At 45.5% G+C, this 13,529-nt stretch overlaps 1 protein-coding gene and 1 non-coding gene across 2 annotated transcripts; both read left to right on the top strand.

Annotated features, from left to right (window-relative positions):
* The first annotated feature begins 296 nt into the window (after nucleotides 1-296).
* On the top strand, nucleotides 297-11,667 carry LOC137318259 (zinc finger protein 271-like). The gene is made up of 3 exons (XM_067981191.1): nucleotides 297-320; nucleotides 5,501-8,536; nucleotides 10,999-11,667. The coding sequence occupies exons 1-2, from the start codon at nucleotides 297-299 to the stop codon at nucleotides 6,671-6,673; spliced, it is 1,197 nt and encodes a 398-aa protein (XP_067837292.1). The 3' UTR covers nucleotides 6,674-8,536; nucleotides 10,999-11,667.
* On the top strand, nucleotides 9,955-10,028 carry trnat-agu (transfer RNA threonine (anticodon AGU)). Its single transcript has one exon. It is a non-coding gene; the product is annotated as a tRNA-Thr (tRNA).
* Nucleotides 11,668-13,529: the final 1,862 nt, after the last annotated feature.

Raw genomic sequence — 13,529 nt, 5'->3', positions numbered from 1 at the left:
GTCATCAGGCAGAGCTGGTGACAGCCGCTCCACCCTGACCCCGCTGCACCTTGAACCTCATAGGATCTGACAGCACAGGAGGATGCCGTTCAGCCCATCGTGCCTGTGCTGGCTCCTTCAAACAGCTCTCCAATTAGTCCCACTCCCCCCTGCTCTTTCCCCGCGGTCCTGCAGATTTCTCCCCTTCAAATATTTAGCCTGTTCCCTTTTGAAAGTTATTACAAATTTCCCCGGGGGCCGCTGGGCTGCTGCTCGCCGGTGGAATTTCCATCAGGGGCCGGGGCCCACCGTGACTAATGGCCGCTGACCCAGGAAACTGGGTAATGACCAGGGTGCGGTCAGGGGGCGATGGGCAGAATTCCCGCCCTCACCCTGTTGCAACGTCCGGAAAGTCCAGGCATTGTGTCCACCGGTGACATCTCTCTCCCCTGTGCTATTAACCTGGTATTCTGATTTTGGACGCCTTATAACCGCCAGGGAAAGCACAGTGCCTCCTCCTCAGCGTGGGCAACGCAGGTCTAACTGGTGCCCAGGCCTGGCACCAGTGACCTGATAGAAGCTGTTCGACCTCACGGCCCAGGAAAGGTCGGGAGAGAAAGGCAAACGGATCAAATTTTCTTCCCTTTCGACAAGAAACGGCGTCTCTGAGAAATTATTTTGGAAAAACAAAACGGTTTATTGTTTCAAGGCACAATCTCTGTTCCTTGCGAGTCCAGGCCTGGTTTATTCCTGTCGAACCTTTACAGCCTCCGCTGCTCTTAAATTAAGATGTGGAGATGCCGGTGATGGACTGGGGTGGACAAATGTAAGGAATCTTACAACACCAGGTTATAGTCCAACAAATTTATTTTAAAATCACAAGCTTTCGGAGATTATCTCTGTCGTCAGATGAAGAAGGAGATAATCTCCGAAAGCTTGTGATTTTAAAATAAATTTGTTGGACTATAACCTGGTGTTGTAAGATTCCTTACTCTTGAATTAAAGTGGCTGCTTTTTGAATTAACAGTTAATTCAAATTGAAATCATTTCTTAATTCCCACCACCGGATAATTGAGCAGAAGTCAACTGTGAACTAACAGGAGGTGAGTGAGGACCCTGGGGATGAAAGAACTTTAAGGGGAATGTGAGACACAAAGAAACTCATTTTAATAATATGTATTTTCAAAAAAAAGATACTGAATTTCTTCAGAGTCCAAAATGAAACACTTCTCATTGTAATCCAGTGCAAGTTCACATTCTGTATTTCCCATCTTTTCACACCACGATCAGTCTGAAAGCTGGATCATTAATAAAAACTTTCCCTGCACTGGCCCGAGGCAAAATTCAGGAATAAGAAACGAGATTCCCGAAGGCCGGGCTTAAGCACTTTGCGGAGGGTGAGAGAGAGAGAGAGAGTCACCAGAGCCGCGCTCGTCAAATCGCTCTCCGCTTTGACGGACAAGTTCTCAGTCCCAACATCACTCACAATATCGACAAGACGCCACTCGTCCATCTGATGTGAGCCCCTGATAATCCCAGTCCCAACTGCTCCATGTCCGTGTGTTTCCCAAACTCGCCCAGCGTGATGCTGGAACAGGACTGACCGTTCCTCCCCGGGAGGGGGGCAGGAGCTATTTTAAGATCAGCCTCCAGCTGCCTGCATTCCAGAGTATTGGGAATAGCGAAAAAAATAACTAGTTTGTTTGGTGGGCTGTGCGTGTTTGAATCTCCAAACTGAGATACTGATAACCAGGCGCAGGTTGGATCCAAAATTGGCTCAGTGGCAGGAAGAAGAGGGTAATGATCAAGGGGTGTTTTTTTGACTGGAAGGCTGTTTCCAGTGGGGTTCCGCAGAGCTCAGTACTCGGTCCCTTGCTTTTTGTGATGTTAATGATTTGGACTTAAATGTAGGGGGCTTGATCAAGAAGTTTGCAGATGATACAAAATTGGCAGCATGGTTGATAGTGAGGAGGAAAGCTGTAGAGTGCAGGAAGATATCAATGGACTGGTCAGGTGGGCAGGAAAATGGTAAATGGAATTTAATCCGGAGAAGTGTGAGGTAATGCATTTGGGGCCGGCAAATAAGGCAAGGGAGCACACAATAAATGGGAGGATACTGAAAGGTGTAGAAGAAGTGAGGGACCTTGGAATGCATGTCCACAGATCCCTGAAGGTAGCAGGACAGGTAGATAAGGTGGATAACAAGGCAAATGGAATTCTTTCCTTTATTAGACACGGCATAGAATATAAGAGCAGGGAGGTTATGCTGGAACTGTATAAAACAATGGTTAGGCCCCAACTTGAGTACTGTGTACAGTTCTGGTCACCACATTACAGGAAGGGTGTAATTGCATTCGAGAGGGTACAGGGGAGATTTACGAGGATGTTGCCAGGACTGGATAATTTTAGCTATGAAGAAAGATTGGATAGGCTGGGATTGTTCTCTTTGAAACTGAGGAGGCTGAGGATTGATTTAATTGAGGTGTACAAATTTATGTGTGGCCGAGATAGGCTGGACAGGAAGGACCGATTTCCCTTCGCAGAGAGGTCAATAAACAAGGGGCAGGGCATAGATTTAAAGTGATTGGTGGAAGGATTATTGAGGAGCTGAGAAAACATTTTTCACCCAGAGGCTGGTAGGTGTCTGGAACTCACTGCCTGAAAGGGTGGTAGAGGCAGAAACCCTCAACTCATTTAAAAGGTACCCGGATATACACCTGAAGAGCCGTGACCGACAAGGCTATGGACCAAGTGCTGGAAAGTGGGATTAGGCTGGGTGGCTCATTTTCGGCTGGCGCGGACACAATGGACGGAATGGCCTACTTCTGTGCTGTAAATTTTCTCTGATTCTATGATTCTCATTAACAGTAAGCAGGGTAGTTCAGGGATCATGAGAACACTACTGAAGAAAAGTAACTGCTGGGAACCAAGCAATGTGTCCTTGTAAACCACAGATTAGGGAAGTTCCAGCTCCAGTGACAGAGATGGATCACAACAGGGTATAAAAGTGAGGAGATACTGATGTAAGGGGCAGTTGGGACTGGAGACACCGGAGATCAAGCTCAGGGAGTCCGTGGTTCCATCCAGAGGGCTGATCTCGTCTCCACGGGGGATTTGCATGTTTAGTCTGGTATGGGAGAGGAAAGAGAATTTGCTCATATATTTCTTAATGAGGTATTAAAGTTGCTGACTCTCAGACTTGTTAATTAATAAGACAATGCATTATTTAGAACCTTCCATCCCTAAGTCTCTCTGCTGCTCTACTTTTAAACTTTCACCATTTAGTTTACATTTCATCTCATTTTTCTTCCTCTCAAAATGCATCACGTCACATTTCTCTGCATTAAATTTCACCTGGCCCATTTACTAACCCGTGGAGGTCACAATGAAGTCACTGACTCCTCTTCACAGTTCCCCACGCTGCCAATTTTGGAGTCATCTAGAAATTTTCACCTTGTGTCCCACAAACCCAAGCTCATATCATTCTCTACATTGAGATTAGCAATGGTCCCAACACTGACCCTGGGGCACACCAATGTTTACATCCCCCCAGTCTGAAGAAAATCTATTAACCACTGCTTTCTGTTTTCTGCCCTTTCAACAACTTCCTGTACACAATGCCTCATTCCTTTTAATATGGTAAGTATTAATTTTATCAACAAGCCTCCTGTCCTGCATCTTACCAAAAACCCTTTCACAATCAATGTGCACAACATCCACTACATTTCCTTTATCAGTGGACTTGAGTTATCTCAAATGAGCCATGTTGGCTGTTCTTAATTGATGTGTTTTTCTAACAAATGTTGAAATGTTTGCTCCACCTCATCTGGTTTGATCTGTTTCAAGACGCAACAGAAAGGTTGCGTTGTCTCCTGGAGTTAAAGATAAATTACGTTTTAAAAATTATGTTTCAGACAATGAGGGACATCTGGGCTTCGACCCGCCCATTCTGTGCCGCACTCACACACTCCGATTCGTTGGAGGACCAACTCACCCCTCACCCGCCCACCCCTCCAGTCAATTTCCGCTCCTCCTATTGGTCCGGAACTCTCCTTAGTCACCAGGACGGGATTAGAGGTGAAACTGACATCCTGAGGTGCAGTTCGAAAATAAACATTAATTGAACCCGTCAGTTGCAACATTTAATAAAACGAAATTAATAAAAGTTACCGTAAAAAATATTTTCTGGATTTCACCAAAATGGGGGAGCGTCTGCGCTGTGTGTTTGTGCCGGTTTAAATGGCACGAAGAGCTGGGGTTTCAGTTTATTTTATTATCTTTGGTCCAAACGCGCTCTCCCTGCTTCCAATGTCTTTGTTTTTCGGCCTGATATTAAGATCATCAATGGCGGCTGCATCACCCAGCATGCATCGCGGTGCAGATTGTGCCCTATCTGAATCAGTGGAGCCCAGTGCGCAGGCGCAGTAGTGACTCATTATCGGTCAGTGTGTCCTGAGCATGCGCGGCCAGTCGAGGCTGCGGGAGGAGCGCGTTCGGTGCAGGTCAGAGGATCGGAGCAAGAGGCTCAATAAACCCCGGGGCCCGGGTCCGGGCTCAGGCCCAGGCTCAGGCTTTACAAACCCCGAGTGCGGCCCCAGACCCGAATATAAAACAGTGAACATTATCCCCCCCTCACTACCCGCCGGGAAATGAAGGGGAAATGGGGATCGGTCAGGGAGCGTCTGTAAATGAAGGAGAAATGGTGATCAGTCAGGGAGCATCTGTAAATGAAGGGGAAATGCTGATCGGTCAGGGAGCGTCTGTAAATGAAGGAGAAATGGTGATCAGTCAGGGAGCATCTGTAAATGAAGGGGAAATGGTGATCGGTCAGGGAGCGTCTGTAAATGAAGGAGAAATGGGGATCGGTCAGGGAGCGTCTGTAAATGAAGGAGAAATGGTGATCGGTCAGGGAGCATCTGTAAATGAAGGGGAAATGGTGATCGGTTGGGGAGCGTCTGTAAATGAAGGGGAAATGGTGATCGGTTGGGGAGCGACTTATGGTTCAGGGCTACTGAAAGATGATGCGATGGGTTTGGATTTCAGCACAGGGAGGAGGGAGAGTGTGTGGGACGGGGGATTTTCAGGTTTGAGTAATGAGAGAGGAAATAATGTTCCATAGAAAGTAGAGTTATCTGATCTGAATTTCTATCTTGTAATTACAGTGATAACTTTTATAAACTCCATTTACAGGGGAGGATTTGCAGAAGGAAACTCAAACCAAAGATCTCGTCAAGATCTGACAGAGTCACTCGATTCATCAGGACCTGAATATCATCGACCTTTGAATGTGGAAGGAGAAACTTTTGTCTGTTCTATCTGTGGGAGAAGATTTCAAACATCAGTGTGAGTGGAAAAGCACCGAGACACACACACCCGAGTGAGAGTGTTCCAGTGCACTGACTGTGGAAAGAGCTTTCCCCAATTGCACAGCCAGAAAAAATATCGCACCATTCACAGCGGGGAGAAACCATACACGTGTTCTGTGTGTGGACGAGGCTTCAACTGATCGTCCAACCTGGAGACACACAAGGACACCCGGACCACGGAGAAACCGTGGAAATGTGGGGACTGTGGGAAGGGATTCAATTCCCCTTCAGAGCTGGAAACTCATCGACGCAGTCACACTGGGGAGAGGCCGTTCACCTGCTCCGTGTGTCGGAAGGGATTCACTCGGTCATCCCACCTCCTGACACACCTGCGAGCTCACTCTGATGAGAGACCTTTTAAATGTTCTGACTGTGAGAAAAGGTTTAAAAGCAACAGTAATCTGCTGTCACACCAACGCACTCACACTGGGGAGAGGCCGTTCACCTGCTCCGTGTGTGGGAAGGGATTCACTCAGTCATCCACCCTGTTGACACACCAGCGAGTTCACACTGGGGAGAGACCGTTTAAATGTTCTGACTGTGAGAAAAGGTTTAAATGCAAAAGGAATCTGCTGACACACCAATGTACCCACACTGGGGAGAGGCCGTTCACCTGCTCCGTGTGTGGGAAGGGATTCACTCAGTCATCCACCCTGTTGACACACCAGCGAGTTCACACTGGGGAGAGCCCGTTCACCTGCTCCGTGTGTGGGAAGGGATTCACTCGGTCATCTGAGCTTCTGACACACCAGCGAGTTCACACTGATGAGAGACCTTTTAAATGTTCTGACTGTGAGAAGAGGTTTAAAAGCAAAATTGAACTGCTGAAACACCAACGCACTCACACTGGGAATAGGCCGTTCATCTGCTCTGTGTGTGGGAAAGGATTCACTCGGTCATCTCACCTCCTGACACACCAGCGAGTTCACACTGATGTGAGACCTTTTAAATGTTCTGACTGTGAGAAGAGGTTTAAAAGCAAAATTGAACTGCTTAGCCACCAACGCACCCACACGGGGGAGAGGCCATTCACCTGCTCCGTGTGTGGGAAGAGATTCACTCGGTCATCTCACCTCCTGACACACCAGCAAGTTCACTCCGATGAGAGACCTTTTAAATGTTCTGACTGTGGGAAGAGGTATAAAAGCAAATGTAATCTGCTGACACACCAATGCACCCACACTGGGGAGAGGCCGTTCTCCTGCTCCGTGTGTAAGAAGAGATTCACTCGGTCATCCACCCTGCTGAAACACCAGCAAGTTCACACTGAGAGACCTTTAAATGTTCTGACTGTGGGAAGAGATTTAAAATCACAAACAAACTGCTGAGACATCGACGCACTCACACAGGGGAGAGACTTTTCACCTGCTCCGTGTGTGGGAAGGGATTCACTCAGTCATCACACGTGCTGAGACACCAGCGAGTTCACGAAATGAGCAGGTCCAACGAGCCGGTCTGTAACACAGGCCAATGACTCAGTGCAGCTCGTTACCCAGTCACTGGGCTCCGTTATAGCCTCTCCTGCCAGTAACACACAAAGAGAAATTGTAAATCTGAAACAGAAAGAGATAATGTATAACACTTCATATCAACCACCAGTTTTTCCCTCTTTCCGGCTTTTAAAACAATCTGTTTCACAGTTTGTGAAACCCGAAACAGCCTCTGGGATTTGCTGATTGAGAATTTCAGTGGAAATTGGGACAGTCATTAAGTATCGGAACAAATATCCCCGCTGAGGTTTCGGGATTGTTACTGGTTTATTTATATCAGTGAGTGGCCAATTTTAAACTCGGTGAGGGTCTAAACCGAAGGTAAGAGCCTGGGATAGACAAGAGATTCTTCAATGTATTAAGTTAAATTACACTGATTCCACCAACACTGGACATCACATCCCTCAAACATTGTTACCTGTTGCTGTATAAAACTGGTGAGGGTGGAAATGGGAAATAACTGAAAAAAACTTCATTGTATCAAAGTTAATTCTGATCATTATTATTATACAAACATTCTACAGCCTATCCCTTAAAAAGGACCCAATATCAAACCAGTCCCCAGTCCTTGGGCCTGTGCCTATGTTGTGATTTGCACCCGCTTCTGACTGACTTGGTATCAGACGCACTCCCGTCAACAGTAAACGGATGGAGCCGGATCCATAAGAGAAAAATGAGGACCGACCTCCGCGGTTCTCCCAGAGTGCGGGAGGCGGAGTAACAGCAGCAGACAGAGAGATCTCTCTAAACCAGCCGCTGCCGCCGGAGAGAAGCAAGTCCCGTTCCGAGCCGTGTCTGTCAGGCGCCCGCTGACCCTCTCTTCACTGAAGGGGACCGATTCAGCACCAACTCACACACCCACCATTGGATCATTGAATCACCTTCAACACCTGAATTACATCACCACTTAATCCTCTATACACGAGGAAATACAAACCTTGTCCACGCAACTTGCCCTCATAATGTAACCATTTTAGCCCCGGTATCATTCTGGTCTTTCTGCGCTGCACCTCCTGCAAGGCCAATATATCCTTCCTGAGGTCTGGTGCCCAGGACTGAATGCCGTGCTCTAAATGTGGCCTTAGCAGAGTTTATAGAATTCTAACATAAATTCCACCCTTTTGATTTCCAGTTCCCTTGAGATAAAGGCTGACATTCCATTAGCCATTTTAATTATTTTTTGCACCTGTCTGCCAACTCGTCATGATTTCCCGAAGTATCTCTGCTCACCCACAGTTCCTGGCTTCTCACCATTTTGAAAATACTCTGATTTATCTTGCTTCGCGCCAAAGTGGATGGTCTCACACTTCCCCAGATTGAAACTTTGAACAGTCTGGGGCTCTTTTGTCGAGAAAAGAGAAGGCTGAGGGTGACCTGATACAGGACTTTAAGATTATGCAAGGGTTTGATCGGTCAGATGTAGATAAGGTGTTTGTACTTTTGGGAGTGGGGACGTCAGAACTTCGGGCCATGAATATAATAGTCATCAATAAATCCAATCTGGCATTCAAGAGAAACATATTTATCCAGAGAGGCGTTAGAATGTGCAGCTCGCTCCCACAAGGAGTAGTTAAGGCGAATATCATGGATGCATTTACGGTGAAGTGAGATAAACACATGGAGGAGAAAGGAATATTCGGGTTTGCTCATAGGGTTAGATGAAGAGGGGTTGGAGGAGGCTCGTCTGCAGCATAAACACCGGTATGGTCTAGTTGGGCCGAATTGCCTGTTTCTGTGATGTGCATTCTATGTAATTCTATGTAAGCTCCATCTGACACAGTTTTACCAACTCACTGAATCTATCAATTTCCTTTTACAACTTTATGCTCCCATCTACACAACTCACTGTGCACCCAAACTTGGTGTCGTCAACAAACCTGGATATACCGCTCTCTATTCCTTTATCTGCCTCATTTATACAGATCCCTGGGGGACACCACTAATCAAATCCTGTCAATTTGAGTACATACCCATTAACCCTACTCTCTGTCTCCTACCTCCAAACCAACTCCCTCCCCATGTCAATGGGTTGCTTTGAATTCCACATGTTCTCATTTCTGTTAACAGTCTCTGATGTTAAACCTTATCGAATCCCTCTGGAAGTCAATATACACATAACACCCATAGACACTCCATTATTTACCACGTTAGTTACATCTTCAAAAAGTTCAACTATTTTCGTTAGACTTGTCTTACCCTTTACAAATCCATGCTGGTTCTCTCTGATCAATTCATGTTTATCCAAGTGCTCAGTCATTCTTTCCCCAATAACAGATTCTGGTAACTTCCCCACAACAGACGTCAGACTAATAGGTCTATAATTTCCTGTTTTATCTCTCCTACCCTTCCTAATTAATGGAATGATATTTGAATTTTTTCAATCCATGGAACAATTCCTGAATCAAGAGAGTTTTGAACGATCATGACTAAAGCATGTACAATTTCCTCACCTATTCCCCTTCGTCCCCTGGGATGGTCACCATCAGGTCCTGGAGATTTGTCTATCTTTAGTCTAATTGTTTTCTCCATTACCATTATTTTACTTACACTGAATCCCCTTGATTTATTTTCAGTTTTCCTCGTGTCTCTGGTTTATTATCCTCATGCTTTTCTGTGAGTATTTAGCAAGTCTGCCATTTCCTGATTTTCAATTCCAATATCACCTCCATCTGTCTTTAAGGGGCCCACATTACTCTTAGTCACCCTTCTTTCTCATAATATACGTGTAAAAACGTTGAAAGTTGTCCTTAATTTCACTCACAAGTTTTTCTCGTTTTCCCTCTTTGCACCTTTCACGATTTTTTTTTCGTTTCAGCACCACAATAAACAACACTTCACTGTGAAATTTGCTCAATTAGTTCTTCAGTGTCAGAGCGAGAATTGTCCATCCCTAATTTATTTAAAGTAACAAACAAACACAAGCACACATATTCATTCGTCTATCAAAGCACTGATGGACACAGAAAGATAAACACAGCCTGAAACGCAGTCAGTATCGGGATTCACAGGGAAACTGGCAAGCGAAAGAGACAAAGATAAAACAGTCTGAATCATCAACAGAATGTGACGTGTCGCTGATAGATATTAATGAGAGGAGGTGCGAAACGCTCCCATGAATTGGCACCGTGGCTTAGTTGGTTAAAGCACCTGTCTAGTAAACAGGAGATCCTGTGTTCAATTCCTAGTGGTGCCTTTGTGTAATTCATGGTGTTCAGTGAATTTGAGAAGCACACAGTGCTGTGTTTTGTTCAGGATCCAACACGGAACTGATCAGGAGGTCTTTTCAAAAATGCCTTTTCATCATACAGACAGCCCTCTCATAGAATGTGTCCGTGACACGTTCTTGTTTCTGGGCTCGTTGAGGTCGGGGTATAATTCTTGATTCGATGTTTCATACCCTGGAGAAACCCTAATTTAGCCCTGGACTTTGGATCTTGATCTGCGGTTCAAAGTTTTGCGAAGAGGGAAAAGGAGTCCCCAAATCACTCCACCTGAATCTCAAGCGCTTTTGAAAGAAATTCAGTTCAAACAATCAGGACTTTAAAGGCACCTCAATGACCTGCACTTTCATTGAACGAGCTTTGCTTCCAATTACATTCGACATTGAAACTGCTCTGGGCTTTCATCTCACTGAAGCAGAGTGTGACCGCTCTGTATCTGTGAGCATGTCGGTGACGAGGTTCGCTTTGATATTAGTCGCTTTCAATTTTTAAGATCTCGCCAAGCTCAGGGAAAAGAAACCGCGAATCGAATTGTCCCTGTAAGTGATGAATTGAAGGGATTGGTGCTCCAAGCAGATCTGGAAAATGCTCAGGAATTCCAAATCCACCCTCTCGCCACTCGACGATCATATTAACTGAGCTTTACTCTGGCCCAGTGTCACCGCGCTGAAATCGAGTATTTCTCCGGCACGTTTCTCTTAACTTCACAGTTGCTGCTTTAAGAGTGAAGACCGGCTTGTTGGATTTTCACTCCTGCAAGCTCCAACTCTTGATTTTGTAAAAGTAAACTGACAGTAGACAGCTGTTATATTGGTCACTGCAGCCTCAAGGTTTAGCTCAGTGAATTACTGATTTAGCGGATGATTTTTCCACCTGACTCGGTGGCGCAATCGGTTGGCACAAAAGTTTGATGATTCGAGTCCTTATTTTATTTTTCCTCAGGATTCATCGTATCAAAATTCCAGGGTTTCAATGTGTGTTTTGTCTGCAAGAAAATGTACTGTGATCATTGCCAGCTGAGCAGGGCTGATATTCCACCATTTACCCTGCGGTCGGAAATCAGGCACATGAATCATATAAAGGAATGGAACATTGGCTTCACGGAAATCACAATTCATCTTGAGACAAGCCCCCGAAAGGCCCGAAGGGAGGTCACACTCGCAGTAGGAGAGCTGGTTCACTGTGACAGAGAGATTACTGTAGTGAGTGAGACCAGACTGTTTCTATTTTCAGAGAATAAATGTCACACCCTTTATTTTGGAAAAGCAAAACGGTGGGGATTTTTATCACAGCCCGATGCCTTTCGTGTTGGATCAGATGTTCCTCGTTGCGTTACTTTCATCTTCATCGGAGAACCGGTTCGGGCGTTCCTGTGATAAACGGCGACAATTGCCTGTTAATGTTAAATTTAACAACGGCTGCACTGAGCTTTTAATCCCACTCTTAAGATCCAGTCTGTAAAATGATGAAATTTCATCACATGCAAAGCACAAAAATCTTATTCAAGTTTTGTCTGTCTGTCTCTCGGTAACCATGTCGGCATCTCCTTCAGTCTGAAACAGAACGTTATTGGTTGATTAATGGTGATTAAAACAGTCATTCAACTACGAACAGGGTTTAATTAGCTTCATGTAATTATTTATTAAGTTCATAACTCTTGTTAAAGTTAATTCTCTGACTGGGAATGGAACCACGCGGTGATGGGAGCACTGAATTTTAACCACCAGTCCATCGGGGAGCTCCCAGGATTGAGCACGAGATAAAGTGGAACTGATAACATTTATTTTTCTTTCACTCTTCCGTGATTCATTCAGCTCTGTGTTTATTCTCAGGCCTCTTATCTCTCCCTTCTTTTCAGCTTCTGACTGCGGATATTCCTCTGGTCAAATATGAATAATATAGAATATCTCACAGCCCTGGTATATTTGCTCTTTCTCTGTACAGTTTTGTACAAAATCAAACTGTACGCAGATACCGACAGTGTCTCTCCCTCACTCCCCACAGGAGCAGCAGGAGATGACACTTTAAACTGCCAGTTGCTTCAAACGATGCCCGATAGACCTGCGTTGCCTTGGAGTTTTCCCAGCAGCTGCATTGATTCGATGCGTGAATTTTGGAAATGGAAACATGTCCATCAGCAGCTTGTGGGAGTATTTTCCCTCACTTTCCATTCCATGTCCATGCCTACTTGCACTTGGTGCTGTCATTGCCTGAACATCACCTTCTGTCCCGATAGTCGTTCGAACAGAAAATGCCATTTTGTGCGAGCAGCTTGTCTGACACGAAAATGACCTGAATTACAAAGGGGCGAGTGGGAAAGGCCGCGTTGGTCTGCTTGTTCACAGCAAAGAATTTTCAGCGTTTCCTTGTGGTCCAGTGTTTAGGATTCGGAGCTTTCATCACCACGGCAACGGTTCGATTGGTGTCTGTCTCAACATCTGCATATTATCCACTCTACCATAAGTGGACTGGACTCAAATTGCTGATTTTTCACTGTGAGGGTGAAGAGACATAAATGTGTGGACATTAGTTACGAATTCATCAGCTGGGTTGCACCTTTGCTTCTCCCCCCGTCTCAGTCTTTCCATCTTTACCCTTCACTGCCGGTGTTCCAGGTTCGATCATCCGTGGCTGTTCAACGAAGCCTGAGGAGTCCATGAGGGAAAAACACAGAGAGTCAGAGACAGAGACAAGGTGGGATCAAAGTACAGGAAGAAATAGGATCAATGTCAAGTTCTGCGAACGGGCAGAATTTAAGATGGAGCTTGGGAGAGATTCCTTCACGTGTCTCGCAATTTTGCAAGAGACCATTGGGCTCCGAATTAAAAGCATGAGCCGCGCTGGAGAGTCTCTCTGAGAGAGGGAATGCGGTTCGTCAACTCCAGTTCATCGTTATTTGAGCAGTAAAAATAACTTTAAGAAGTATCACTGGGAACAGGATTCGAACGTACGCAGGAAATCCCCAGGGGATTTCGAGTCCAACGCCTTAAACCACTCGGCCATCGCAGCTACAAACATCTGTTATGCACGGCTGTAAATCAGAATGTGATCTGTGATACAATGTTCTCTCTGACAGGTGAAAGGCCCTGATCCCTGGTCTGTGCTGATTCTCTGATAGTTTACTGGGTAAAGGCCCTGATCCCCGGTCTGTGCTGATTCCCTGATAGTTTACTGGGATTCATTCTGTATCTGTCAGTCTCTGGTGCTGTGTGTGAGTGTGGGATTCATTCTGTATCTGTCAGTCTCTGGTACAGTGTGTGAACTTGGGATTGATTCTGTATCTTGTCAGCATTGTGTGTGAGAGTTTGTGATTCATTCTTTATATGCAGTCTCTCATACTGTGTGTTAGTGTGGGATTCTTTCGGTATCTGTCAGTCTCTGGTACTCCATGTGAGTGTGGGACTCATTCTTTATATACAGTCCCCATGACTGTATGTGGGAGTTGAATTCATCCTAAATATGCAGTTACTCAT

Source organism: Heptranchias perlo, unplaced genomic scaffold (genome assembly GCF_035084215.1).
Source record: "Heptranchias perlo isolate sHepPer1 unplaced genomic scaffold, sHepPer1.hap1 HAP1_SCAFFOLD_688, whole genome shotgun sequence".
In the NCBI taxonomy this organism is placed as follows: domain Eukaryota; kingdom Metazoa; phylum Chordata; class Chondrichthyes; order Hexanchiformes; family Hexanchidae; genus Heptranchias; species Heptranchias perlo.
Note: the sequence above shows the minus strand (reverse complement) of the source record. Positions and strands in the feature narration are given on the sequence as shown.